General features: G+C 38.7%; 1 protein-coding gene across 1 annotated transcript in view; it reads right to left on the bottom strand.

The window, feature by feature from the left end:
- Nucleotides 1-7655: 7655 nt before the first annotated feature.
- The window catches only part of TBX18 (T-box 18), a 21630-nt gene continuing 1545 nt past the window's right edge, over nucleotides 7656-27740 (bottom strand). Inside the window, exons 2-7 of the mRNA XM_026062679.1 lie at nucleotides 26177-26320; nucleotides 23038-23209; nucleotides 15903-16070; nucleotides 14601-14665; nucleotides 11004-11098; nucleotides 7656-8481 (exon numbers count right to left, since the gene is read on the bottom strand). Coding sequence (XP_025918464.1) covers nucleotides 7757-8481; nucleotides 11004-11098; nucleotides 14601-14665; nucleotides 15903-16070; nucleotides 23038-23209; nucleotides 26177-26320 — 1369 coding nt within the window. The 3' untranslated portion in view covers nucleotides 7656-7756. The remainder of the gene's footprint in view (nucleotides 8482-11003; nucleotides 11099-14600; nucleotides 14666-15902; nucleotides 16071-23037; nucleotides 23210-26176; nucleotides 26321-27740) is intronic.

The raw sequence follows: 27740 nt of genomic DNA, 5'->3' as shown, positions 1-27740 counted from the left end.
TGTGGGAAGCCTCAGCAATCACTTACAGAGAAACATAATATGAAGGAAGTATTTAAAGCACGTTTTGCAGCACCGGCGCCAACAACCTGTGACCCACCAGCCAGTGCTCTGTGGTGGGTCACCAATGGCCCTCAGATGCCGTGTAGAGAATTGTTAACCTGGAGACCTGCAATATGCTGCTGTCGCTGCTCATATGGAACAGTGTGCTTGAGAAACAGCCTTTCCGAGATTCAACTTTGTGGACTCTGAAACTGGTATCAGAGTTTTGCACTGAGCTGTCCGTGAAACAGATGTGAATGACAGTGTGATGCAACAAGCAACTGGAAATTCAAAACCACAGATTTRGCTATAGTCTTCAAAGTTTAGGGGAGTTACAGATCTGTATCCAAACTTCACAGCTGTGGCCAGCTATAAAACAAACTTATCTATATAACGGGTTGAAACCAAACTATATCTGAATATTCATCTCTGGGAAAGTTTGGAGACACATTTGGCTGGGAATTTTTGAGCATCATCTGATCTTTACTAATAGTATCTTTCAAAAAAAAAAAAAAACCCACAAAGAACAGAATGTTAAAGGCTTAAAAATGACACACTTTCAGCCCTGGATTATTGTAAGTAGTTCAGCCTTTTAACTTACCAAGCCAAGGCTTTCCTTCTATCCAACATGTCATAAGTTAAAGTTATCTACATGGTATACTTCTTAATGTTGTAATTCTGTTCTCTGCTGAATGCAAGGATGTGACACCAGATAGACCATTTTTTAGACATTTGTGGTGATATATTGTCAAGCCTAAAGCTTCTTTGTTTATACATCAACTTTTTTTTCAAGGGCTCCCCTCTTCCCACAAAATTAATTCCTACGGGGCTGAAAAATTGAATATTAAAGCTCACAGACATTCATTCCTCTTCCCTTCCTGAAATGCTTAGGAAATTAATGTATCCTTTTCAGTTACAGCAAAATGAAATGAAGGCTTGCTTAGATTAATCACTTTTATGTTCATTGTAAGATGTTACTTAATTACCACCAAAAGGATCACTGGATTGCACAGGCTTAACATAGCTTTGAGGTCTGTTTAACACTTGTGAAGCTACACTTGTGCTGTTATTAGGGMCACATAAATGGCATGTGCTCACACATCTTTGTGTGGCACTGACAATGCAGGTAATTCACACTATACATTGTTTAAACAAGCTGTTTATCATACACACCCACACACGCATGCACAAACCTACCAAATAGTTATCTACTTGATGATGTATCAAAGGGTTTTTGCAGATGTCTCTAGAAACATTTGTGTCTACATTGTACTTCAAAGAATACAAAGACTTTTGGGGAGCATTTCCATGAATTGGGACCCATTGTTCTGGCTTTCTGGTTTCTGCCGTCTTATATATAGAAGTGGCATCTGGTTTTCTACTTACTGAGAACTATATACTAAGCAGAGTAACCAGGAAAGGGTGGGGAGGTGTTTTCCTTTGGGTTAGTGAAAAATATTGCCCAAGGAATGGAAACACTGCTTTGATTGTGATATAGCCTCTATTTTTATTACTTTTCTCTGTAAAATACAATAAAAACATTGTGGGAAATATATAGTCAATTATCTGCAATAGAAATGAATGCACCATCCATCGGCAATGCTTTTGGCAGGGAGAGAGCCCTGAGTTCCATGTTTGTCTTACCTTTCCTGTGAGACAGCCTGTGGCTCAAAAACTGCAAGAGCACAAATTCAAAAACAAAATACGAGCATGTGAAATGCATAAAGCCTGTTATCCACCTGAAAAACACCTCAAAGGGCCAGAAGAATTTTCCTGCTGAAAACAGTATGACTACAGCTGTTGTGTGAGTAAAGCACTTAGCAACAGAAAGTGGGATAGCTTAGGGTTTGAAAATGTGGTACCCATAAAGCATAATGGGTGAAATCTCTCACAGGTCAGTGGCAACATGACCACTGGCCACTGTGGAGACCAGATTTCCTCCAACATGCTCTAAATTTACTATTGGCCCTATATTATAGCATTCAAATAAAACCCTGTGGTGTACAAATGAACATCAGGGCACAGCAAATTCAAATAGCTGTAGTGTTGACATATACTTAAGTTTGTGCTGTGGCTGCACTTAACGTTTGCTGCAATAGCTTTATCCTTCTTGACCAGCCTTTTCTGTCAGTTCTTATTCTAGGCTTTGGATTCCTGTGAGAGGTGCAGTGAGATATATTTGGACTGACTTCTACACTGTGGGTGTTGTCACAGTACATGTCTTCCTTACATTAGAGGTAATATATTTTGAAAGCCTATGGTAAAACTGTAGGGTGCGTCTGTGCTACCCCCATTTTAGCTGCTATTCTCTGCTGCAAAACTGGAGCCCAGGTGCTTGCCTTGTAATCTGTGCATTATCTCCAACATTTAGAAATGCCAACAAAGGAGAAATTTGGTGAAGTGTTGAGCTCTTGGAGGTTCTGTGTTCATTCTGGTACAGTGGAGAATGTGAAGTATTAACTACTTATGGTCCTAAACTGCTCATCAGAAGGTGACAGGCAAATAAATTTTATGAGAATGTTTCTATTTGTAGAGTATTTACTGATATGAGTACCAATTTACTTTCCTCCTTAAAATGTGAGTGCTTATTTTCTGGACTTCAAATTCTAAAATTTAGACAAATTTACAGAACTGTAATCCTTCAAGTATTCTAAAAACATTGGCAGTTTGCTCACAGACTATTGCTTAGTTTCCTCAAGTACTGCTAGTGTTTGAAGCCAGACCATCATGGTTGACATTTAGTAAATTGCTTGCTTCACTGTTGGCCATGAGTCCTTACTGTAAAAGTACAATTTGGGGTAATAACTAATAAGTGGCGCAAGTATGGACGTCTTCACCTACAAACTTGATCTCATGCTTCTGCAAGCAGAGAGAGCCTAATGGAGGGGAGCGCCTGGAACAGGGACTACATTTAAAATAAGGACAGGCTTTTGGCCAGCCTGCAGCGGGTTGTGTTTGGCAAGGAAAGACCTAGAAAAAATCCTGCACAAAGCTTAGATGTCAGCTTTTTTAGATCAAGAGAGTTCAGTTTTAATATAAACAATGGACAGAAAATATCACTCACTCAGGTCCATGTATTTCTCCAAGCAGGTTCAGAAGATTCAATTTCTCATTTATTAGAGCCCAYCTCTTTTGGGGTCTAGGGCACCAAAGTATCTGAGATGGTTTTATGGACAATTCAATACTGCTGTGCAAGAACAAGAGATGACTGCATAGGACTTTTCCCTTTTTGGTTAGCAAACACCTTTTTAGTGCATGAATATAACATTGATTAAAAGCCTTTAAAGCAAGTTGAGTCCTGTAGAGATTTTATTCCCTAATGAAGCATGACACCACATGTTAAAAGAGCATGTCATCTTGGCATGACAGTGTTTTGAATTAGCTGAGTAACCAAAGAATATGGTGGAAAATAAAGCAGAATATGAATGTTACTGTAGTTTGGCATAAATTAAATTCACATATCAACAACTTTGTGTTAAGCACAAAGAGAAATGTTGTGTCTGAGGATCACATTAACAAAGCACTCTGTAGACAAGTCAATATATTTGGTCAGTTGATGTGGACAGACAGCCTACAAACATCAGCAATTACCTCTTTATGATAAATTGTGGTTACTGATATTAAAAGTTGGACTTCAGAGTAAACTTGAACAATCATGCCATGAGAGTTTGAGAGCTTATTCAGAGGAATGCAGCAAAATAATAATTTCATATGTGAAGTTGGTACATAAGTCTCTAAAAGTAGCTACTCTGCAGCCTTTTTAAACACACTTCTGTATGGACTAATTAGGTCTACTATCTTAATACGAAAAATATGACCACAGAACCTGTGGGGTACTTCTCATGATGACTTAAGTTTCCATTGTTGAACTGCTCACAGTATAGACTTGCTAGCATTAATGCCAACACTGTCTGTGATCTTGAAGTTGCTCCTGTTCCTCTGTTCAAGCAGGGAATTTGACTTCTCAAGAGTCTGATTGTCCCATTACAAAAAAGAGGCTCTTCTCTTATTAAAACCAGTTTTCATTCTCTCTAGAGCAGAATCCAGCCTGATATTTAGGATCAAACATTTCATGCCCACTTCTCTTGTCCTAATTCTGGTCATTTGCAACAATGTTGGTGTTAAGTGACTATGAAACACTATTATTCTAAAGTAATCATATTTTCAGGCTCTGTGCCCGACATCACATGGAATCATTTATTTCAGTACAACGGGAAATAAGGCCACTATGGATAACAGTATTTCTGAGGGAAGAAATGTTGCTCATTGCTGAATGGAAGCATAGTATACCCAGCTGATTATATACTGTAAATTACTTCTTGAAAATCAATGGATTTTAGCATTTAGAATAAAAAGACAAGAGAGTGAATGAGCGAAGTAAGAGCACAGAGAGAAAATATGAAGGATATTGAAGCTTTTGCTGGAGCACCTGATCACATGTGAGTGTTAATTTCTCAGATCTGGCTAATGATGGACAGCTGAATTTGTCTTGCTCGCTGGGATGAGCTCAGGTAGGAAGCACCAGCAAGGCTTCATCAGTAGCTGGTCAGTCTTGCAAGCTCCTCGGTCCCTTCTTCCATAACAAATAAAACCCTCACAGCTCTGCTATCAGCCTCAGAATATCCTTGTGCTCAACATCTGTCATGGCCTTCACATACAAATGACAGAGATGTTCAGCACCGTATACTTAAATGGAAACGTGTAGGAATTGTGGACGAGTTGGATCCTTGCAGCTTATTAAGTCTTTGAATTTCAGAGCTCACTTTAGAGTTATTTCTTTTGTTTTTGTGGAAGCTGTAGACAAAAAAAGGCCCAAGCCCCTTCATTTTCCAAATGTAGTAAAAAGTGTTTAGATACACACTTTAATATATTTTCTGTGGCATTTTTGTAAAATACAGATATATAATTATAGATATATTGCATATATAGCATTTACTATGTTGATAAAAAGCTAGTCTTTTCACAATGACACACCAGTAAGTATTTACAATATGATTCAAATTTTAAGGAACAAATGTTTCAAACAATATTGTGCGGTTATATGATAAGAATAATTTGAGGAAAAATAAGAGACCAGTACTAAAAAAATCCCAGATGACAAAATATCTACTATTACCAGGAGCACTTCCATGCATAAACTTTTGTTTTCCCTTGTAGGAATATGCATGATTTAGCTCTTCCATATTTCGACCCAGCCATAGCCCCTTAAGATGACATGGAGAATTATCTTGCTTACACTTTTTCAAGTACAGATTAATTGTACCACTCCCCCCATTCAAAGCTTTATCCAACAGCAACATTTCAAAGTTTTGGCTAGAGCAGAAATTACTATACACGTCTTGTTAATTAAATCAATGCAGCTATGACAGTTTACATAGCTGAAAATTTGCCCATCTTCTGCACATTTTAAAACCATTTTACAAATTATTAGTTTGTTTTTTTGAGCAATGTTTTAGCATTGGAAGCCTTTGCTTGGAGATCTGTCTCAAAGGAAACTGGAGCACCAAAACCAGCAACAGATCCAAGTATATAAATGCTTTGTTACCTTCATATATGAACACTGTCTGAACACACTTGCATCTTTAGCATATTGTCCCCATATCCTGTGAGGCACAGAAGTGCTATTCCATTTTACAGTTGAAAAAAATTCAGTTAGAGAGAGGCTAAGTGAACTGCCCAATGTCACTGGGGTTGTTTCTGACAGAGCAGAGAAACGAACCCACATCTTCTAAATTACAGACTCATCCTCTAGTCTTTCCAGCTCTGAATGATAACTTCATAAATCAGCATCTTCTTTGACATAAACATATATATAACTAATAGAAATAAAGCATTCTCTGGGCAAGAGCTTAATTAAATACTATTGTGGTTTCTTTTCTCTTTCCAAATAGCAAGAAGAGATAGAGAAGGGTGTGTTTCTCTTCCACTGTCTCTATCCCAATGAAAAAATATTAGTTGCAATGAGCATTTCATAAAGTGGGAGCAGTTAAATCACTGTTTGCCAGAAAACATATTGGAACTTTTGAGAAATATAACGATCTCCTTTTACTGAAATCTGACAGAGAAAAACATAAGCTTTGAAGGCCTTATTCTCCTTTCCACAGTGCTGGCCAGGGAAGCATTTTCAATTACATTTGCACCCACTTTAAGATGTCTTTAAACCTGCATAATACAAAGGAGGCTTACTGTAATGTGGAAGAACTATTTTCTCAAGCATTAAAATATGTTCCATAACCTCTGCATTTAATGCTCTGACAGGTGGGCAGCTGAACAGCAGCTTTCGCAGCAGGACTGACGTGTGCAGGGGCTGTGCAGGTGTAGAAAAGGGCAGAAGTCTCCCTGTGACATAAGTATCTCCCCAAGCCCTTGTCATTCTGGAGAAGCCTGGTCAGGAACAGGTTTTGATCTGCGTTTTTATAAATCCTGGTTAAAACCAGAGATGGGAAGGAAGTGAACTGCTTAAATTCCACGGCAAAGATTGTTTGAAAAACAGAGCAGTAGTAACCTCATGACAGAAGGGAACGAGAAAGGAAGACAGATGGCTCCCTGGAGGGAGGGAAATAGGCTGTAGGTGTCATGCTGTAGCATTCAGAGTAAACTATTATGGGAATTTGGCCTATTGTAATCCTGGTCCCAATCTGGCCAATTTACAGGGAGGCAGCTACCACAAAGTTCTGCTTCCAGCAACAGTTTGTGGGCAAATTGGGTTATCATCTGCCTAGTTGGTATAGGCAATTTGTTTAAGAGATTCTGAGGATGGAGAACATTTTGCCCTTATAAAAAAATACCCCAAAACACATTAATTTCTCATTCTGCTCGCTTTTTCTTTTTTTAATCAAACCTGCATTTTCCTTTAAAAAAGTAAAAATACAAAAACAAAGATACATTAGAATATCCTAATGTCCAGTAAATGTCATATAGGCAATATTTATGGTGAAAAAAATAAATGCATCGAGCCCTTCCTTTAACAAAATGAAGCACCCCGAAGTTCATTCTGTACCAAGGAATGCTGCTTCTTCTGCTGTTGGTTTAAATCACTCATATCACCACAGTTTGAATCTGCATTACTTTTCTTTAACTGTTGTCTTTAAACACCTAATCATAAATCTAGACTAACACTGAAAAAGATCCTAGTAAGAATGCCATGCTGCTGATAAGCTAGAAACAAATCTTTCCGTTCACTTTGTATAAATAATCCATTAGCTCAGCTTCTGTTTTAGGCTGGATTCTTGACGCCTAACACTTTAAGTCCAAATACCCTTCATACCCCTTATAACAGAAGAAACTTGTAAAATGTCTTTGGTGCATCAGCTTAGTGTTGTATGAATGTTTTAAAGAAACTCACTAGTACTATAGGAAATGTAAGTGGGCTTGTTTGTGTTGTTTAATACTCTAAGTGTCATTTCATTCTTTAAAGGGGTTAGAACAGAGGAGGGGGAAAAGGGGAGGAAGTCTTACTTAATTTGTTGCATATGTCCCGACGTGTTATACAACTAAGTGTATTATACCAGAAAACTAAAGCAGTCTGCGCTGCAACAAACTCTGTGTAACGCAAAATAGGAGAATAATCTGGCCACAAGCAAATCAAAAATTCAGTGAAACTTCCTCTCATATCATATATACATACACTTTACAAGCTACATTGAGTGTTCTTTCATATTCTAAAAGAAATACATTGTAGTCACCAAACATACTGTACTTTTACTTAAAGGCTTCATCAAACCATATGTGCAGACACTTGAGAAGATGAGAGTGTTAAGCTTCCTAGGGTCCTAGAGTCAAAGAAATTCTGCTGCCCCCCACTGCTAAGTAAGTGCACTCCTTCCACAGGGGGCAACATCTGCCGATCCGTCATGGTTCCACTTGGCGAGGACCCCAAGAAACTTCCTTGGGAAGAAACAATTTTCTCAGGACTGGCAGCCAGTTTAGGGGATGTGGAAAAGTTATATCCATACAGTGCACAGGGACTGTGCAGTCTAAACGTGTTGTAGGAGCCCTGGTGGGTTTGATTAGTGGTAAAGGCATTGCTGGATGGGGATGGCATGATGTACTGGAGCTGTGGAGACATCCCTGAAATCTGCATAGATATGCCAGTTTGTGGGCAGCTGAATGCATCCCCATCACTGCCACTCATGGACATATTCACAGTTGTGCTGCTCGACACACCAACATAAGAGGGAGTCCTTGGGGGCGCAAACGTCTCACTGGTTTGGTTTGTGAGCCTGTTGTAGGTTTCAGCCAAAGAAGTGCTGTATCTGTTCAGGGTCAAGCCTGAGCGGGCACAAGCTGTGTAGTCAGCTGGAGCAAGGCTACAGAGCTGGCTAGTGTTGGGACTGAGATGGAAGGCTGGCGATGAGCAAGGGGAACCCGGTAAAAGGTGAGGGTGGGTAGATGGCACTCCACTGCCAGATCCCTGGAGTAAAGTAGAGGAACCTGCATTTCCTGGAAGAGAATATTAAAGCGTGAGAAGCACGTTGAGAAAGGTTCATTTCCTAGATTGTGACAGATCAAGACCTTTATGTTTCGATAATAACCCTCTGACATGAAACATTTGACACAAAGAGATTCAAAAAATATTGTACATATGTGTGCAAATGTGTGTGTGCACATATGTACTTTTAAAGAAGCGACCTATTCAAGAATGAAACATAAGTTATGTTTCTGCAACCATCATTCAATACATTCAAACTTGCAGCTCCTGCCCATGAGGTTAACTACTTTTTATTTGATACTGGAAGCAAATTGCATGGTGATTAGGACATAGCGAGCACTACATCACAACAAGCCTTCTTCACAGCTATGGATTTTGTGCCATCTACGTTGTTGCTATAGCCTGGAGTGCATTTACAGCCCTTTGCTCTGTGCGACACGCACTTCCTTTGTGCCTATCATTATCAGCATGCCAGCTAAGGAAGCAGCTCTTTACCTCAAATGATAGGCTCCCATTGTTAAAACAACTTCAGGGAAGTCTAGGCTGAGTACTGTGCACGGCTGCTTCATTTTTTAAAGGGTAGATGGAGGTTTAGGCTCGTAGTGAACTGTTCACTTGCTGAAATCAGAACTTTTTACATGACAAATATGAGTGCTGAATGCTCTTAAAATGCACTGCTTGCTATAGGTGAAGCCTTTTCTCAAGATTCTGAAAACTTCCCAGCTGCAAGAAGAGCTTCCTTTTCTTAGAGATTATATTTCCCCAGAAAATGAATGTAGAAAAAACGGTTTTAGCCTTTCATAGCCTCCCAAAGACAACTAGCAGGAAGGACTCTCCTGTTTGTGAATAAACATTGCCATTAACATAAACATTAAACATTAACACTAAAACAGCTTTATGATACAAAGAGATACATAGACTGTCAATAAGTTAACAGAATTTCAGGATAGATGAGCTAGTAAAGAGAAAAATACATTATTATCAGTGAACTCTGCCTGTTCCTCTTGCTCTACTCACAGACCACAAAAGGCACAAAACACCACCAGACACCTCCACATACTAAAAATCCTAGTGTAAAGCATAGTTATTTTTCTCCCAATCCACGTCAATGTCTCCACTATCTGAAGATGGGCAATTCCAGAATTAACAGTCAGGATGATTTTCTAGAGGGGTCTTTCAGCAAGTCTCTTTGGCTAAGCTCTAAACCACACTACCAGCCAAGGTACATTAGATTAAAGATTTTGCAAGGATCTTAGTTCCCATTCTTTGAATGTAACAGTAACTTCAACAAACTCCTTAACTTCAGGCAACAGCAGGAAAGGAAGTGGGAAGGTCATGACTGTGACTCCCCTGCCTTCAAACAGTCCTGCTATATAAAAACAGGGGAAAACATTTGGTCTGTCTCTTGGACAGATAAACTTCACAAAGAGGAAGAATGAGTTGCCTTTAAGTCTTATGCACTCTTACAAGGTATTTCAGGTCTGATGCTGGCTTCTCATTATAGGCCTTTTTACAAGGACCATCTCCTCCCCCGCCAAAAACTTTGCCAACACTCACCCAACATATCTGTGACCTAGCACAAAACCTTCTTTTTAATTTCCCGCAAGCACTGATGATCAAGGTTTCTCAAGGGAGTGAGCAAAGGAGAAGTTAAGTGATTTCTGTGTATGCTATTGCTCTGAAGATTGCTTAACGACTCGGGAACATGTTATCAAGAAAGCAGGTGGGATGTTTTTAAGTTTGGTACAAGTAAATGTGAAAGTCAAGAGAAAGATGTCTGGTGCGCTTGGGAAAAGGCTGAGAGGTTTTCTACATGCATAGGGATGCCTCAGAAATAAAGGAATCCAGAAAACAGCACAGAGATGCCTCTCTCTGTCCAAGCAGGCAATTAAAATAGCCCTCTCTCCCCCCACAGCAGCATGTCTATGATAGGGGAAGTGGAAGGCAAGAGGCTGTAGACTGGGGAGCAGGAGAAAGCAAAATGGAGAAGTCCATTTTTTCAAGCTCTAGGATGCAGACAAAATTTGTAGGGACTTTTACTGAATAATTTTTAGTTTTTTAAGAATCAAGGAAGCTTCCCAAGGAGAAAACCTAAATAAGCTTGCTGCTATTTATTCAATACTTAGAGGACATTTCTTCTCTCCCTCTTTCTTTTTTTTTTAAACACAYAAGTAATTCCTACATTAGTGTTTGGATGTATACAGCACAAGTCATCTATAGATGAACTCTGTCTTGTATAACTAGCCCAAGCATAACACTAAAGAAGAGATTACTCTGTCCTTGAATAACTCGCATCTTCCTCCACATGTGACCTAATTTACCTTTACAACCTCACATTTTTACTGCCACAGTGGTTACATTAGTATTAATTTTGTAACTTGGAATAATTCCAATTACAGGTGATGGCCTGTCCTGGGATTGGTTGGTTTGCTTTTTTCTGCAAGCGACACAGCCTAGATTTTTATAAGGAATGATGGGCAGAGTTTTATCTTCATGCATTTTTGTACTGAAAGAACACAAGGAAGACCGTTACCTTGTTTGGGTATCCCAGGTATATCTTCAAATGTAAGTGTCCTCAGTGAAGGTCTCCAGAAGGCATAAGACTCTACCAAAGCTTCCAGTCCCATTCTATTTAGAACAAAAGCACCATGGTGTCATAATAGAATGCTGTGTCTTGTCTCACATTTCCCTGGAAACTTTACTTCAGACACATATAAAAAGTAGTAACATTTCAGGATTACTTTGAGGGAGTTTGTTTTGCTTTTTAGAGAAGAGCCTTATGTCCTGATCCATGAGCTCTATAGTCACTGTGCCGGTAGCATGCAAAGAACTTCCTGATTCCACAAGTTTGGCTCTCTGTTTTGCTTTTTGCTTTGGCTATAATGACATTAAATATTTTCCTAGTACGACATTTCCTTAAGAGCAGCTGCTCTAATTGCCAGAGGGTAATTAGATCTCCTATTTCTGATTGGAAGAAAGGTGATCCACAGGCAACTTTTATTTAAACAGGATTCCCAGTCATTACCCATGAGTTAGAAAATCATGCTTCTGACATAAGCAAGGCATGGATGTACCACTTTTTTGCCACTAAGCGTATAAGCAATGCTGTGACTTGCTTATTATCTGGGGACAAATCGCCTTTAGTAACTAACTATCTTCAACTGTTTTCTTTCAACAGTTTGTCATGACAAAGAAATAACTGGCTAGACAACTGTTGTGACAGACAATATGTAGAAGAAACTCTGTTTATTGAAGGTAACGGGCCATTCATTTTCCAACATAATTTTCTAAATAATGCAGCTCAGAGGTGTAATTTTGCTGTTACTTTTGGCTGCTCAGTCCCAAAGGCCTGTTAAGTATCAACATCAGGCACATACCAAATACAAGTACTCACCTTTGAGCAGCAACACTCTGTAAACTGGAATTATGCAAATAGCCCAATTTGATGCTACCAACATGCTCTTCTAATACGGCTTCTTCCACATTGCATTTCCAGCAGGATCACAAATATATTTCAGGAAACAGTTATAAAGTATATATTAGCTAAACCTGGCCTAAAAAGATAGCCTTCATTTTCCTCAGTAACGGTGAATTTTCATTTCTAGTTAAAGTGGAGATAAAAGCCACCTCCTGGAGGAGTGTAGCCAAGGCGATAATTTATACAAGATGCCTTCGAACAATTTCCACATTTTATCACCACCCTAATTTACGCTATCAAATGGCCAAGTTTATTTAACAAAACAGTTATGTTTTTCCTGAAGTATTTAAAGAGAGAAATTCTGGTCCTTTCCTGAGTAAAAGTTTTTATAGGGTCAAACTTAAGGCCTAACTGAAGAATGAAACAATTCTCAGCACATAAATTCTGTTGCACTTTGCAAATGTACAGGGAATGCATTTAAAAGGTGAAGCTACTGATTTCTATAAAATAGCCTGTGGGACTGAAAGGGAATAACCTGAAAGGGAACATTTTTAATTAAGCATAATTATTGCATGAAGCAGTGCAGAGTAAGATAGCTACAATAATTGAAAGAATACTGAAAAGTTGCAATTAGTGATACCACAGTACTTTTTTTTTAACATTGCTGTTGCAGAGTAAAATGTCTAGGTGATAAGCATAATAGAACATTGAAGATAACAGAATCTTAATATTTAATTTCTATGTTTGGCAACCAAGTAAATTAATAATCAGCTGAGTAAACTAGTAACTTAAATTAAAAAAGAAATCTTCCTACAGAATTAAAAATCTGAGCTACATTCACAAACATATTTATTCTGTACCTGAGAGCTTACCAAAGAAAACAGGAATACTGATTTTAGTAAACTGATGTTTATTTGCTGCAGATAAAAATATGCAGAATCACTTCTGTAACATCTGCATTTATTACATATTCTAAAGCCAATCCAGATACTTTTAGATAGAAGTCCTTTCTACAGGAATGACCTTTCAATCCATTTCTGTAAACTGTAACTGTCTTTCAATTCAAACATCATGCTCTTCTTTAATGCCCAAACCAAATTTACTCTTAGTAGCTAAATCAAAAAAAAATCTCTCTATAGCCTGATTCCTACAACCAGGTTTGCATGGTTGCAGATGCAGTAGTCTTACTGTATCTACCTAGTATTCAGATAAAATCAATGTGTTTAGCCATATAAATCTAGTTTAAGATTGATTTTGAAACAATTCTTTCCCCTCTATTTTTCAGAGCATCTTCTCTTGTTTTGTAGAACATTATGGATGAAACTCTAACCTCACTTGAAGTYAGAAATTTCAGTGGAGCCAGGATTTCACCTACACATTTCTTTGAAGGCTCTCTCAGTATTTATTTTATAGCTCTGCAACGAGCACGGATAGCAGAGACACTGTCTGCGGGGAGTTGTCAAATAGGGCATGTATGGCAATTTTTTTCTTCCCCAAGTGTACACAGCAGGTTTTGTTTTTTCAGTCTGGATTTATCTGGAAGTTAATGTTCACTTAGTTTCAAAATAGAAGGCTACAAAGGAGGACAAAACTCTTATTTATGCCTGTGGAAGGGGGTTTACTTCCAGGCCTAAGGACAGAACATGGCCAATTGTTTCTTGCTGGAAGACATAAATCTCAGAAAACAGCAAACGTGGAGTGCAAACTGAAAAGATGCCTTTAGTTGATGCCAGACAATCTTTAAAACCATCCCGCCCCTTCTGCAAACGTTCCTCTCCTACTCTTCCAATAGCTTGCATAAAAAAATATTCTAGTTTGCTGGGCAATCTTAGCCTTTTTGTAATTCAGGTGGAAACAAAATGGTTTTTAATGCGTTAGCCTCCACTAGAAGAAAAGCTCAGTGTACCAGCTAACAAAAGATACTCTCTGAACATTCYTACCGGTACACAGTTTGCTTCCTTCTCTGGAAGGTTAGGTCATAAATACAGCAGCCGTAGAAACCAAATGCAAAGTGGTCACTGGAACCGATGTATACTATGCACCACAATTAAATGCTGCTTTTTTTAGCTGAAATGGTTTAGCATACAATTCATAACAGGCTTAAGTATTTTGCATTAAACAATCTTTGGATAAAATACCTCATCAGTACTGGCAGCAGGGACTAGACCCAAGTCTCCACTTTGCAGTACTCAGATTCCCTATTGCTATTTTGAAAGATTCATGGACCAAGAGAGAACAAGCTATTAATCAGTCCAACTGCAACATAAGAGATGAAAAACAGGCCTGTTTCAAGGTCATCTATAGCCTAGTAGGAAGGGCACTCACCTAGGCATTGCATAGTGTGGATTTAACACTCTTTAGGCTAAAGAGACACTTGAACACAGGCCTCCCATCTCCTAGGCAAGTGTACTAAACATCCAGCTACTGCATGAGGGACCTAGCTTCTCCCCTTTTAAGAGAAAACGAGTCATTCATCTACCCTAAATGCCATTTAAGTGCAAGAGTCTGGGGCTGTAGTTTTATCCACAATTTGTGCCTCTGGCCAGGAGAGAGAGGAGATTTCAAGAGCAGCCTCTCATGCTGCTCAGTTGAATTGCTACTAACTTGTCTGTAAATACAAATATTCCCCTTTGTAGGAAGGATATCCACTGAAAGCCTTCAAAAACTGATTCTGTCAGCATTAAGAAGCCTATCTCCTTCCCCAGCACCTACCTGTTACGTCCTGAATCTCTAAATCCTTTGGCAAATGGATTTCTGTCGATCTTCAGACGAGTTATCTGTGAAGATGATTAAAGAGAGATGGTGAGAGTTCTGCAAATTCAGCTAAGTAACACAAAATATGACTCTCCTGACAGAACTAAGCCGACAGTGAAATTTTCTGTCTTCTTTCACTTATAGCAGAAACATCTTTCCATTTGCATCATTTAAGACAGTTTTCTTGAAACACAGCAAAATAAGGCCCAGCCTTGTGATCATTGTTTTCACAGATCCCCAGAGAAGCTAACAGGTATTTACACTACCAAAAGGCAGGTTGCAATTCTGGCAAATGTCATTCTTCACCTACGAGAGTACATTGCCTAACTGCGATAAAATTGAAATTAAATTTTATTTCTATACGGGTCAAGAAGGGGACATGGAAAGAAGACTACCTGCAGGCCATTATCCTCTATAAAAAACAGCAAAGGAACAAATATTTGCAGTTTATTTAAGTAAATGGGGTAGGTACCAAATAATTATATTTCATTATTTACATGCTCTCCAGCTCTGAATGTCTATTGCCTCATTAAATGTCTTCTCACTGTAAAGATAACAAGGCATATATACCTTCCCAAAATATGAAATAACATATGTGGAATTAATAAAATGTCACAACACTAAATATGGTGTCACCATTAGTGTTAATATTTACACAAGTGGTAAGTGAGAGCCAAACACTGGAGTCAGGCAACCTGCAGTTTATTTTTGACTCTGAAGCTGACTGCGTGGACCCAGATAAATTGCAGTTAATAATGAATAATGGATGCAGTTAATGAAAATGACTGCAACTTGCTCTGGGCCTCCGCCTCTCCTTTAAGATCTTGGGATATCTTTTTCAGGAAGAGTTTTGAAATTATTGGAGTCAGGCCCAAATGTACTTTAAAAATCTATCTGGACATTTATCTACATTTGAAGGTACAAAAATACCTTTAAAAACTAGACCCCTCTTTGCCATGTGCTTCAGTGCTGCATTTGTAATGAAGGCACTATTAATGACGTTGTCTACTTAGACTGTGAGGTCTTCATGATAGGAATTACTTTTTATACACACCAYGTAGTTCACACAGCCTGAAGTCTCAGCTATAGCCTCCAGGCACTGCTGCAATACTACTAGTGAAAGCTATTAAATATTAAAAGGGTTTAGTCAATGCATTTTTACTAAGTGCTGTAATAAAAGAATCTCCTTTTCTCCTATCTTATACTTCTCTGGCCTACGCTGAGAAGCCCGTAAACTTCCAAGTAGAAAGCCCATGTTACCTGTTGATTTTGGTATGCTGTGACAGTAGTGAAAACCGTCTCTGGAAAGGAGAACGCTTTGACCCCTTCTCCTGAAGGTATAGGCTTGACGGGGGACAGATCATCTCCACAGTCCTTACGGATGACGTGGACACGAGGCTGATATTTATGCATAGAGTGCAGGATAATCTACACAATCAAAACGAAAGGAAAAAGATAACATTTATTAGAAAGGACACCCTGCTGTTTCAGACTAATAGCTTTTTGGAACAGATTATGGCATGCGTTTACCACRCCATTTACTGGAAATGAAATGTTTTCTTTAAGCTCTGAAGGTTCTTATTACAGTAGTCTAATCCCTGTGCATTTACATTATTGCCAAGCCTGAGCATTTAAAAATTATGACTCGGGAGCTTCAAATTCAGGAGACTGGCTTAACGAAATCAGGGGTGAAGTCCTGGTCCCATTGCAATTAGGAAAGTTTTGTTGCTTTTTTCACTTGAGTCTGGATTTGATCTACTGAGATTAACAACAGCAGCATTTGCCTTTTGTTTTCAGAATCTTCAGGATATGCTTGAAGCATTTTTTCCCCTGATATCCTGAAGGCTGGAAACATACTTCGTTTTGAGCACAAGTTGAGACTATCACACTCTGAAGGAGCAGAAACTTTGAGTAAAATAACACCAAAATCCCAAAACTCCAAAATGTTAATAACCCTAAGTTTATAATATGCATACAGACACAAAGAATATCAATACACAATCTCCTCACAACATACAAAAGCCAAGTATAAAGGATAAACCTACAGGAACTGTATGAACTCACAGTGCCTAAAGTTAAACACAAAAATGTTTTCTGGTATTGCTCCCAAATTTTAGAGGGGAATTAAAATGCAAAATTTTCCCTCTATTTTACTTCAGTTAAACACTACTAAAATAGAAAATTTCAAGAAAATAAAATAATTGGAAGCTCAGCTATTATTTTTGGAAGGTCTAATAAATTAGTAACTCAATAAATAAATAGGCTATTGGCCTGTGGCCTGTGGAAACGCTAATCAAAATTCAGGGGAAGTTTTTTAATTTCCTGCTCCTCAAGCAGCCACAGAATGTGTATGTGCGCAGGCACTTCACAGAGCCCTCATGCCTGAACACCAGATACCATGCAAGCTCATTCATCCAAATGACATAGAGGACATTACATTCATTTGGATAAAYTACAGTTTGGACAGTTTAACATGCTTGGTTCTGGCCAGATGACATGACTCCATTTTGGAAAAGCCAAGTTTCTGGATAATCAGGGTTTTTATTAGCCTGTTAGTGGGGTTTTGACAATGACATCACAGGCTCCAATAAATTTGCTCAAGGCATGCCCTACGGATGTTCTTATATGAGGCCTTTTCTCAGTTTCTGAAATCTTGCAGAGAGCAAGACTTTTTTACGTGCAAATGTGTATTCTCTTTTACACAATCCTTTCAGTTTTCTGTTGGCAAAGATCTAGAAAAGGACAAATGCAGAGAGGACAGCACATTCCTGAGTCTGCTTTCCTGTAAAAACCCAGTGATACAAGGGGAGGCACCGGCGCAACAGAAAAATGATCACAGAAGTCTCTAAGCCATGGTTCATATTGCTGTCACTACACCGTGCCTTGTCGCTTGCCTCGGCACAACAGAGCACAGCACGCTCTGCTGCCACTCGGGATTAGTTTCCCCCACCAGTTTTGAGGTGCAAGCGAGTCTTTGGCTGCACTGCAGACCTGACTGTAGACACTGATAAACCAGGTAGCTCTGAACAACTTTGCTCATGTAGGAGAAGCAGTGAAATCACAGCAGCATGGAGATGTGCGCTGCCCACTCCCCACCTGGGTGGCTATCAGAGCTAACCTGACCCTAGTTATGGAAGGAGCCTGGCTTGGCTCTGTGCCACTTCGAAATTTCCCAGTGTTGACACATTGTTAGACCATTAGTGATCTGTAGCAGGGAATATTTTTTTCTTTTGTATGGTGCCTTGTACAATGGGATCTTTTGTTAATGGCTGGGATTCTGAACTCCAGCTATATAATACATAATTGCAGAGCCCTAGAGAAGTGAAGAGCAATACTATGTAAACAGCATATAAAATGACAGGGAGATGCAACACCCTCCCTGGACATTTTTTACCTCTATTATTATAAGCATCACCTGAAATTACCCTCATGGAAAGGCTAAGGAAAAGGAGATCCCTGCTTTTCATTTTGTTTTGCTTGCGCATTTAACAGCACAAACAGCATTTAACAGTTTATCTGCAGAAGCAGCAACTTGCCCTTTGTACCCTTAAAGAACAACAGCAAAAAAACCCAGCCAGTGCAGGCACCACCAAATGCCAAGCAGGGGCTGGCATTACTTTTGACTCCCTTTAAGCACCTTGCTTTTTCTAAAAAATCCCTCATGCCGTATAACTGGACCTCACATATGCCTCCCACAGCTCCATGGAAACTCACACACAGAGCCAGCTACCAGCAGCACTCCACCTTGGTTACAACGCTAAAAAACAGAGTGTTTTGGTGGCAGTCTCCTCAGTCCAATGTGACCTGCTCCTAGCAAAATCACCCATCTCAAATGTTACCTTCACTACAACAATGTTATAAAACAACCAGTCTATCTAAAATCTACTTAATTCAAACTTTCCTTTCGCTTTTCAGCATGCGCTACCCACCGGGCTTGAGGCACCACACTGTCACGTTCGAGCCCTCTGCCTTCTCCCTGTGGTGTGCGAGCAAACAGCACAGCGCTACCGATGAAGAAAGAAACGGGACGGTGCCCATCAGCACCACCTCACCTCTTTGTGGGGGGATATATATCTCTCCCAAAATGCAAAATACCAGAGTTACTACATTTTGAGCACAACAGCTGTCACGACACCATTACTGACCAGAAAGCACCGCAGTACAGAGCCTGGGGTAAGCAGAACAAGGCAGCAGCTCTTAAGAGCAAAGACTGCATCCAAGGAAGAGGCTCCTGAGCAACTGCTGGAGCTGCACAAGGGTGTGCCGGGGCTGGGAAAAGGGAGCCCAAGACAGTGACGATGTAGGATATGGACCAAAGCATCTGCAAACACACAAAGCTCTTTCTGGCAAGAATTATCTTCGTAATATGTGCTGCGTAAGGCTGCCATGGTGAGGCCTCCATCCTGACGGTGACCTTAAGTACTGCCGTGATACATGTCTCATGGCCAGCACAAAAGACATCCCAATTCTCCTGCCCTGCAGCTGAGTGGCACGTACATTACGCAGCCACTTCCCCACCAGTGGCAAGGTCCTCACCTTGCTGTTTTCCCCCAAAATCTCCCTTTACCCTCTCCGCAGAGCCCTTGTATTCAGGCTTTCTGCAGGGAGAGAAGTGCCAGGAGCCAGGGAGCATGAATTCTCTCTTCACAAAGACCAAAACTGCAAGTGCAAATGCTGATGTTTTCCAGCTTTTCATTGTGACAAGAACATATAACCCACTGACTGGAAGCAGAGCTTACTGCTTTGAGCCAAGTCTGGGCAGCATAACAGCCTGCCTCTGCTTCCAGCCTAACCCCACTTTCAAATGGGAAAACACCCCCCCCCCCAAGAAACAATTAAGACAATAACCATCTCATTTTCACTAAAAGTTAAAAAGATGTTTGTTTGCATCAAAAAATACCTAGTTGAAAAGCACAGAAAATAGCATAAAAATAGACTTTTCCCCTCTATTGAAATTCAGATATAAAACAGCATCAAAATCAAAAAATCAAACAGCTCTAATCAGACYGAGAGAATGATTTTACAATGCAGCGCTGATTCCATAAACGGAAGATGAGAGGCATTAACATATGAAACAAAGAATGTCAAGAGCACGTACTTCTCAGTGTCAACTGCAAAATACAGATTTACCTTTCTTTATCATAGCAACTCATAGCAACTCAGATGAAAGACACAAATGCCACAGTATAAGTCTTAAAGTTGTCATCAAGCCTTAACGTCTCTGTAGACACCCTAACTCTCCAAAGTAGGCAATTCACTCTGGGACTTCCTTTTGAGAACAAAAATACACAGGGAAAATATATCCTTACTAATTTTGCTTGATCTTCTCAGTCTCAGAACCCATGTAGCAGAGCATCCTACGTGCAGATGAACTGCAAAACCTCTCCAAAGAACAGCACCATACTCTCATGTAGTCACAAACTCCCACTCCAAATGTTGATGAAAATAGCAGCAGGCAAAAGCAAGAAGTCCAGAAAGCGTTTGAGAGGCAAAGCAAGTTGTCCTAGAGATGGCTGGTTTCCTTTAACAAGAAGCTGCCCCAGGCCAGCGCTGCCATTTACCGCAGGGCCCAAAGCAATGCAATGGGAGCTGGCTGCCATTAATTACTGCCATAATATAACTACTACACAGAAATACTGCCTTATCCTCTGTTTGCAAATGTAGTCCCCATTCCCACAAACATGAGCCGCTTCTGTCAATGACTCTGAGAGTCAATACTCTGGGACTGATAAAAGGGCTCTGGATCTATCTCATTCTAACTCCCTAATACTCAATGAAAATCACACGTGCAAGAACAAAGCCTAGCCCTCAAATTTTAGCATGAAAACTCTGCAAAAGCTGTCACCTCTGAGGAGAACTGAAAGAACAAAGAAGCAATTGCAATAAAGGTTACAGGCCCTGAATCAGACACAGCATGGAAAGTATACCCAAAGAAAAACAGCTAAACCCCAACTTTGATTAAACTATCGGAGGAATGAAGGCAGAGCATACAGACCTCATGGAGTTTTCTCTGAGCCATTCTGCCCAAGCAGGGGGAAAAAAAAAGAAAAAAAGCTTTCTAATAACCTAAAATATACCCCATCTCCATAAAAATAAATATTCTAAGGATGGTATGGCCTTGACCCCTAGATCTTCTAATCTGCTATCCCTCCCCTGGTACCCTCTTGAGAAAAATGGTTCCTTCCTGCTTATGAGAAACAATTGTTTTTTATATTCATCACAAAATATGATTATTCGTTTTCCATTATTGCTGGAGGCATTCAGAGGCTACATAGCTTTTTCAATACAGCATTCCACACTACCATAGCTTTAAAAGAAAAAATGTACCCATTGGAAGAGACACTTTTCTGCTTTCTGCTTTTGCCTTTTCTGGTAATTATGAATGACATGTTTGCAATTTCCCAGATTTGAGAAATATGAAATTATTTTACAGTCATCCTTCTTTTGTCCTTTTATTTTAATACTTAAATTTCCATTTTGGGGAGGAAGGGCACTGCTGTAGCTCTGAATCAGTTCAATGTGTCTCACATCACTGCACTAGAACTTTACTTCACTAGTTTCCAAATCGAAACACTTAACTAAAGACCAGAAAATTTATATTCCCCGACATTATGAATAATGGTGTGCCGTGTACACTACACAGGTTTCAGTTCAGAATAAAAACAAAGCTAAGATCTGGGATGGAAAAATAGAGTAATACAGTTCTCTACATATCCAAGATTTTATCACAGGGCAGGCTGTGACTGCAAGTGCCTGGGTGGACCACTGTATCCACACATCGCCCCTCTGAAATGACTGAGTACAAAAACCAGCTGGCATGCTCTCCGTTGCAGAAGCAGCGTTTTACCCAGTCACATCTGCTTCACTTGTTAAAGCCTTTACGATAAACTCAGGACTCAGCGGATGCAACTCCCGCTCGACAAACGTCACAAACACACAAGTATTGGGGAAACTACGGGAACTACCTGTGCTAATATTTTCTCAAACGAACCTTGTCAAATCAGATCCCCAAACTGTCATTCTGGAGATAAACAATGTAAAGTGCCTCTTTTTTAACAATCCTAAACAGGAGCATTGCTAATTCAAAAGACGTAAATACCCACAAGTTCTTTTTCAGGAAGAATGTGATAAAATTATGAACAGTATTAAATGAAAGGGAGCCGCTTCATCCTGGTTATCGCATTCACTAGCTCAGTCCAGCCCATCTCCTGTATCCTATGTCTGTAACATAAATGTCTTAACTCCTGCACAATTTGACTATAGTCTTGAGTTAATCTCCTTTGCAAGCACACAGGAAAAAAAAAACTCTTATGCTGATACTTGGAATAAGTTTTGACAAAATACCTGGCTTAATGTCACAGAGTTACAACTACACTGAAGGATACACCTAGTGTCTTTGTACTGTGCGGCAGGAACATTTTCTTGCATTTCTTTCAGTGAAAGAGAAAGTATCCTGCTTAATAAATTGGGCTATGTTAAGGTCAATGGAATCTACATCCTGTCTCAAAACTCGCCTCTTACATCTTAAAACTCCACCACTTGGAATTCAACGTTCCCTTTGAAAGAAAGCCAACACTGGCTATTTATTACTGGATTTTACAAAATTAAAGACTTCACCCTGACTAAAAGCAATTCTCATTTTTTAATTATTTCCTAAGGTGTCAAGTAAAACTATTCTAAGGATTGCTGGAAAGATACTGGCTTATATCTGTCATGTTTCAACAGTTTTGAAGAGAAAAGGAAATACTAACGTAACACGTTTTGTCACATTAGATAATGTCATAACTAAACAATTTAGAACTTGCAAACAGAACACTCATATTGCATACGTCTTCGCCAGTTTTTTCAGAAGTAATGAGCCTCAGCTGTGAAAGGGTCTTGCTTCATAAGGTATGTAATAAATCATTATCGGAGCAAACCCAGCTCCCATGTTGTTTATTTTTGACTGCAATTATTAACACCTCATGGGATTTCACACAACTGTTTAGGTTAAGAAAATAGTTAAGGGTATTTTTATTCACATGAAGTTATTACACACTATTAATGTTTCTCCTAGCCACTTGTGAGTTTAAACATACTTTTGATTAGAGCAGAAGTTGTGAGTAGCACACTTGGTGGGAAAACACGAGAGCAATTCTGTCCCTTCGTATTAGGCAATTTAGCCTTGTAAAGTATTACTTTGCAGGATTTTGAGGGGGGAGTAAAACAGCATGCTCTAATAAGCAGTTAATTATCAGGCTAGAAAGTAAGAAGATTTCAGATCTGGACAGTAAAGTTCCAAAACAGCTTTGAAAAGTCAAGCCGATTTCTGGCACCCCACGGCCGTATGTCAGTCCCCCAGGGCTGAGCCCTAAGCCTGCGCTGCGCGCAGCACCGTAGAGGAGGGAGTACTCACATGCCCTTGATCATCGAGCTCATTGTTGGTGAGCTTCAGTTTGTCGAAGCTGATCACTTGCCTCATCCACGTCTCCCCAGAGGCGGGGGAGTCGGGGTGAATATACACGCGAGGTGGTACCGGAGAGTCCGCGTTACCGGCCACCATCCACTTGGAGCTATGATAAACGTACCTGTAAAAAGAAAACCAGTGTCTATAACAACAAAACTGGAAATAATTTATCTGGCCAATTCAGTATTAATATATTAGGGCCTATCCATATAGCAAGAACCCATCTGTTAACAAACACGAAAAGACAATAAATAAAAGTTATTCAGTTTCAAAACTTCAGTTCTGGTAACTAAAAAAGGCACACTAAAAACCACACTCCCATCTGACCATGCTCTTGTTAAAATCAGTAACAGTCTTTACACCTATCTGCTCACTGAGCTTTAAGCTGGTTTAAGTTCACTGAGTGCTGCAGCTCTGCTCTAAACAGGCATTAGCACACAGGCAGATCTGCTTCTTAATTTATCACATCAAGTAATAACTCCGTATGTGGAAGATTCAACATGCTGAGTCTAAAATAAGAGTCTATGAATAACACTATTGAAGGGAAAGCATCGATTACGATTGTGAGAAATAATGAAACTATGTCGAACTATGTTCTTGCTATTTCTGCAAGACCATATTAATTTTCTTGAATAGTATTGCAGAAAGGCTTAAAAATGAAAAAAAACACAGCCCATATTTCATTTGATAGGCCGATGCTGACAAAGCCATTTTCTAATAAAAGTAGCGCCTACTTCAGTAGGAAACTTATTCTTAAGGTAGATACTTCATGGGACAATTTAAAAAAGACTAATTAAAAATGKCAAGGTATTTTTTCTTTCAAGTACAGTAAAATTCCTGAAAATCAGCTGTATTTTTTTATAAAAACATGAAAGACTATCAAATCATATGCTTGTACAATTCAGTTCCTTAAGAGAAAATTAGAAAATGACAAACAATCAGAAATGAAAACAAAATGATCCAAAACATGCATAGCTTCGTGCAATTCATACCAAGCTGTAAAACTAAAATCTAGAACTGTGGTGAAGTTTTTTCCTGGAGACAAGTTCTCACCCCCAACTCATAGAGCCAACTGTTTTAATATTTTTCATTTATTTTATATTTCTTGTTTTATATGAAATATGTCCTTCTCCTACCAAAGTAAACAATGTCCTAAATATTGATAATGTGTTTCAAACAGAAGCTTAAGCTTCCATAAATTTACAGGAAGGTCTAATTTTGCTAGAAATCTAGATCTAGATGTAATTTTCTTYATTTCCATTTAGTTTTGGTATCTGCTACGGCAGCAAAAGATTAGGCCCAATATATGACTTCTGTTGTATCTTTCAAATATAAAGATTCTGCAGGACAGTCAGTTTGTAAAGCCACATGAAAAGTACATTTAAGTAACAGTAATAAAAGAATGCAGAGACTGCAGTACAAGCAATGAAAAGAGAAATCAAGTAAAACATCAACATCTAGCAGGAAGATAAAGGAAAGGTACTAATATATGATTACGTCAATTTAAGTTTGCCAACTAAGAAAATAGTGCCCTTCRTACAACTTTTGTTAAGTTACTTCAGTTACTTGGGGATCGCAATATAACACTGGGCAGACAGCACAGATCAATATGCGTGTATTTATTTTAAATGAAACACTGTTTAAAAACTCACACTAAATATTACTGTCATTTTTAATATTAACATTTTTGTTCAGTTTGGAACATTTACCTTGCTTTTTGCATGAATTAAGAAATAGTTTAGACATTCTAGGAACATGCTTAGACTGCTAAGTAAATGCACACTTGCAACACAAAGCAACACAAGGACTTTCCATTTTACTGAACTGCACAGGTTCAAAAAAAAAAACCCATCTTTTCCCTCGGGCACAGACCAAAAAAAAGCCTCCCCTCAGCATTTATATCTTCACCTTGTTGAAAAATAAAAAAAATTACAATGGTCATAAAAAATGTCTTATGTACTGCATTAGAAAAGGACAAAATTACAGTCAATGAAGTAAGGACACGCAAAAGACATAGGGCAGTGTTTGTCTAGGAAACATGGAAGCATTCCTGAAGAACCAAACTTTTAGTCTTCGTCTGAAATGTTCCTATTTCTACAATTAAATCTGCAGTGGTTTTCCCTAAATTATACTAAGTATAGGGTTGAAATAATCAAAACAGCAACTGGTAAAGACCCAATCCTGTCTGCATTGAACTACTTGGCAAAGGTCCTCCTGGCTTCTACGGAGAATGGGATCACATTTGCAAAGCAAGAGCTACAAAATGTGGACAACTCATAACAATAATTTCCGTGGGCCCACTCCTGCAAAAATTTCCACAGGACAGCAGTTTCAACAGCATCCAGCTAGCCCCCTAGAAATAGGACTGTCCTTGCAATAAGAGTTTAAGCACATACTTCCTAATTTCAAATGTTCAAAGAACATGTAGTTTTCCTTCCTCACATGATTCTTCAGAAAATGCCATTACTTCATTAAAAATAAGTAAATAGAAATACTATTCCATCTGAATCTAAGCAACCAGCTAGTGAATATATGAATGATAAACAGCTACTAAAATAAATTAAATAATTAGTCTGAAGCATGACCAAGAATGTTTGTATGGATTATATTCTAATGCCTTTTATTTAGACATTAATGCTAATAATGCTACTAATGTTATCAAAGTTAAGGTTAATACCATTTAGCACTAGAAAAAATGTGTATTTTCATATTTTTTTGTTAATAGGAAATAATTCCCACTGACATGAAGTAGATTTAAGCCACTGATGAGGAATGAAATCTAATAACAACATCTCTTTGATTACACTAAAACTGCTGTCTGTGAAAGCAAAAGACTCTGAATATTTGCCTTCAGTATATATACAACATCAGCCAAATGTATAAAGAACTTCAATAAAACTGCAGTTGTTTTATGCATACTTGGCAAAATGTTCTTTTTTTTTTTTTTAACTGTGCTGGGATGAAAATAGGAATCTGAAGGAGAGTTAAATGCTACCTTCTGCTAATTTATATACTGTTAATATTTTCTTCCAATAGCCAAGATCCCTATGGCTTGCATCATAAGTTTTGTGCCTTAAAGTCACCATACCTGTATCTTTTGTTATCCACTGGCACAATATCCATAGCAATATAATACTGCTGATGTGGGTCTAAACCTGAGATCTTCACTCTCATTGCGGGAAACATCCGCCTGAACATAGAAAGAGAGAGGTCATTTTTAATATGAAACAGACTTGGGAATGATTGTATAGGCAAAGTAACCAGTTTGTGGGCTTTTTCTTGCTCTTCCTTTTTGCCTATAGAGTCCTTTCTGATGATTACAGTTACATAGCTATGAAATGGTCCTCTCGATATGTCAAAACAGATTTTTAAAGTGCATTTACTTGAACAATGCTTCATATGTTTTGAGATACACTTTGGGAGTACAACTATTACCACATCATTTCAACTTTATTGTTAGACAGTAAATCATTTTGTTTTGAGACTTTATTTTAGCAGTACATGCATTTAAAGCCTGTTAGAGATATTAACYAGAAATATACTTCTGGAGATGTGCAAATGCCATCCCTTATCCAGGAAGACCAATATTGACAGAAATGTAAATTGTCAGTTAGGTTTTAACAGACAGCAGCAAATGGTGTGCCATTTATATATCAGCAAATTATAAAGTTAAATCCATGGTGATACAATTATAACACTACAAGGATGGAGTTATAAAACCCAATGTGCTATGCTATAACCAAACAATATGGTCTTTATTGAGACGGGACTTCCTGTCTGCAACTTACTAAGGTGAAGTGCAAGAGTTACTCTGTATTTGAAAGGTATAGTAAAACTTCTTTATTGAAAGCAGAAACGAATGTACAAAGTAATTTCTAAAAAAATAAAAAATAAAAAAATTCACGATTAAGATCATTCTGTGGGGAAAATGGAATAATAAACTGATGCATAGATTTTAACATAAAAATACATTTTGTAATTCACTGTACATTTGGCATGCCTTTTATCCAGAAAGTTCATTCTTGTGGCCAAAAAGAAACACCATAACAATGAGTTTACTGCAAGGTAATGAACGGTGTATTTCTTTACATCATAAACCTGAAAGCCATTCCAGTTTATGCAGTATTTGCTGCTGTTTAAAAAAAAAAGATTAATTAAAACTCATTACTGGGAAGAAAAAAAGCTATTTCTATTATTTCTGAATAAACAGGAGGGTAAGCCTCACTGAAGTTTACTAGTTTTTGCTGTTATTTCAGTGCACCTGTAAGATAAAAAAGAAAATCTCTGACTGGACTCTCTTAAGACAAATGTTGCTTTGTGCTGTTTAAGACTGCATTTCAATCATTAATAAAGCCTCTCTGAAAACGCAGAAGGTAGCATATGGATTCAATAAAATATGTTTTTGTAATTTCTAATAAGTTCAGATACTTTTATACTCTCCATGTTTTTACCATGTGTATCCACTGGAAAGGGGGAAAAGTTTCCCTTCAGAGGCACACGGCGCTCGCAGACTTCACCCTAACGAACAGGAAACCCAACACGCCACATGCTCCCGTGCCCATCTAAAATTATCGCCATCTACCTGGCTCGTAAATCAATGTGCTCTGCCCGCTTTGATGTGCGGGCGCGCGCGGGGCCGTGCGTGCCGCTCC

The sequence above is a fragment of the Apteryx rowi genome, unplaced genomic scaffold (assembly GCF_003343035.1).
Source record: "Apteryx rowi isolate R43461 unplaced genomic scaffold, aptRow1 scaffold_191, whole genome shotgun sequence".
Taxonomy (NCBI): domain Eukaryota; kingdom Metazoa; phylum Chordata; class Aves; order Apterygiformes; family Apterygidae; genus Apteryx; species Apteryx rowi.
The sequence above is the reverse complement of the archived record's forward strand: the minus strand, read 5'-3'. Positions and strand labels throughout refer to the sequence as shown.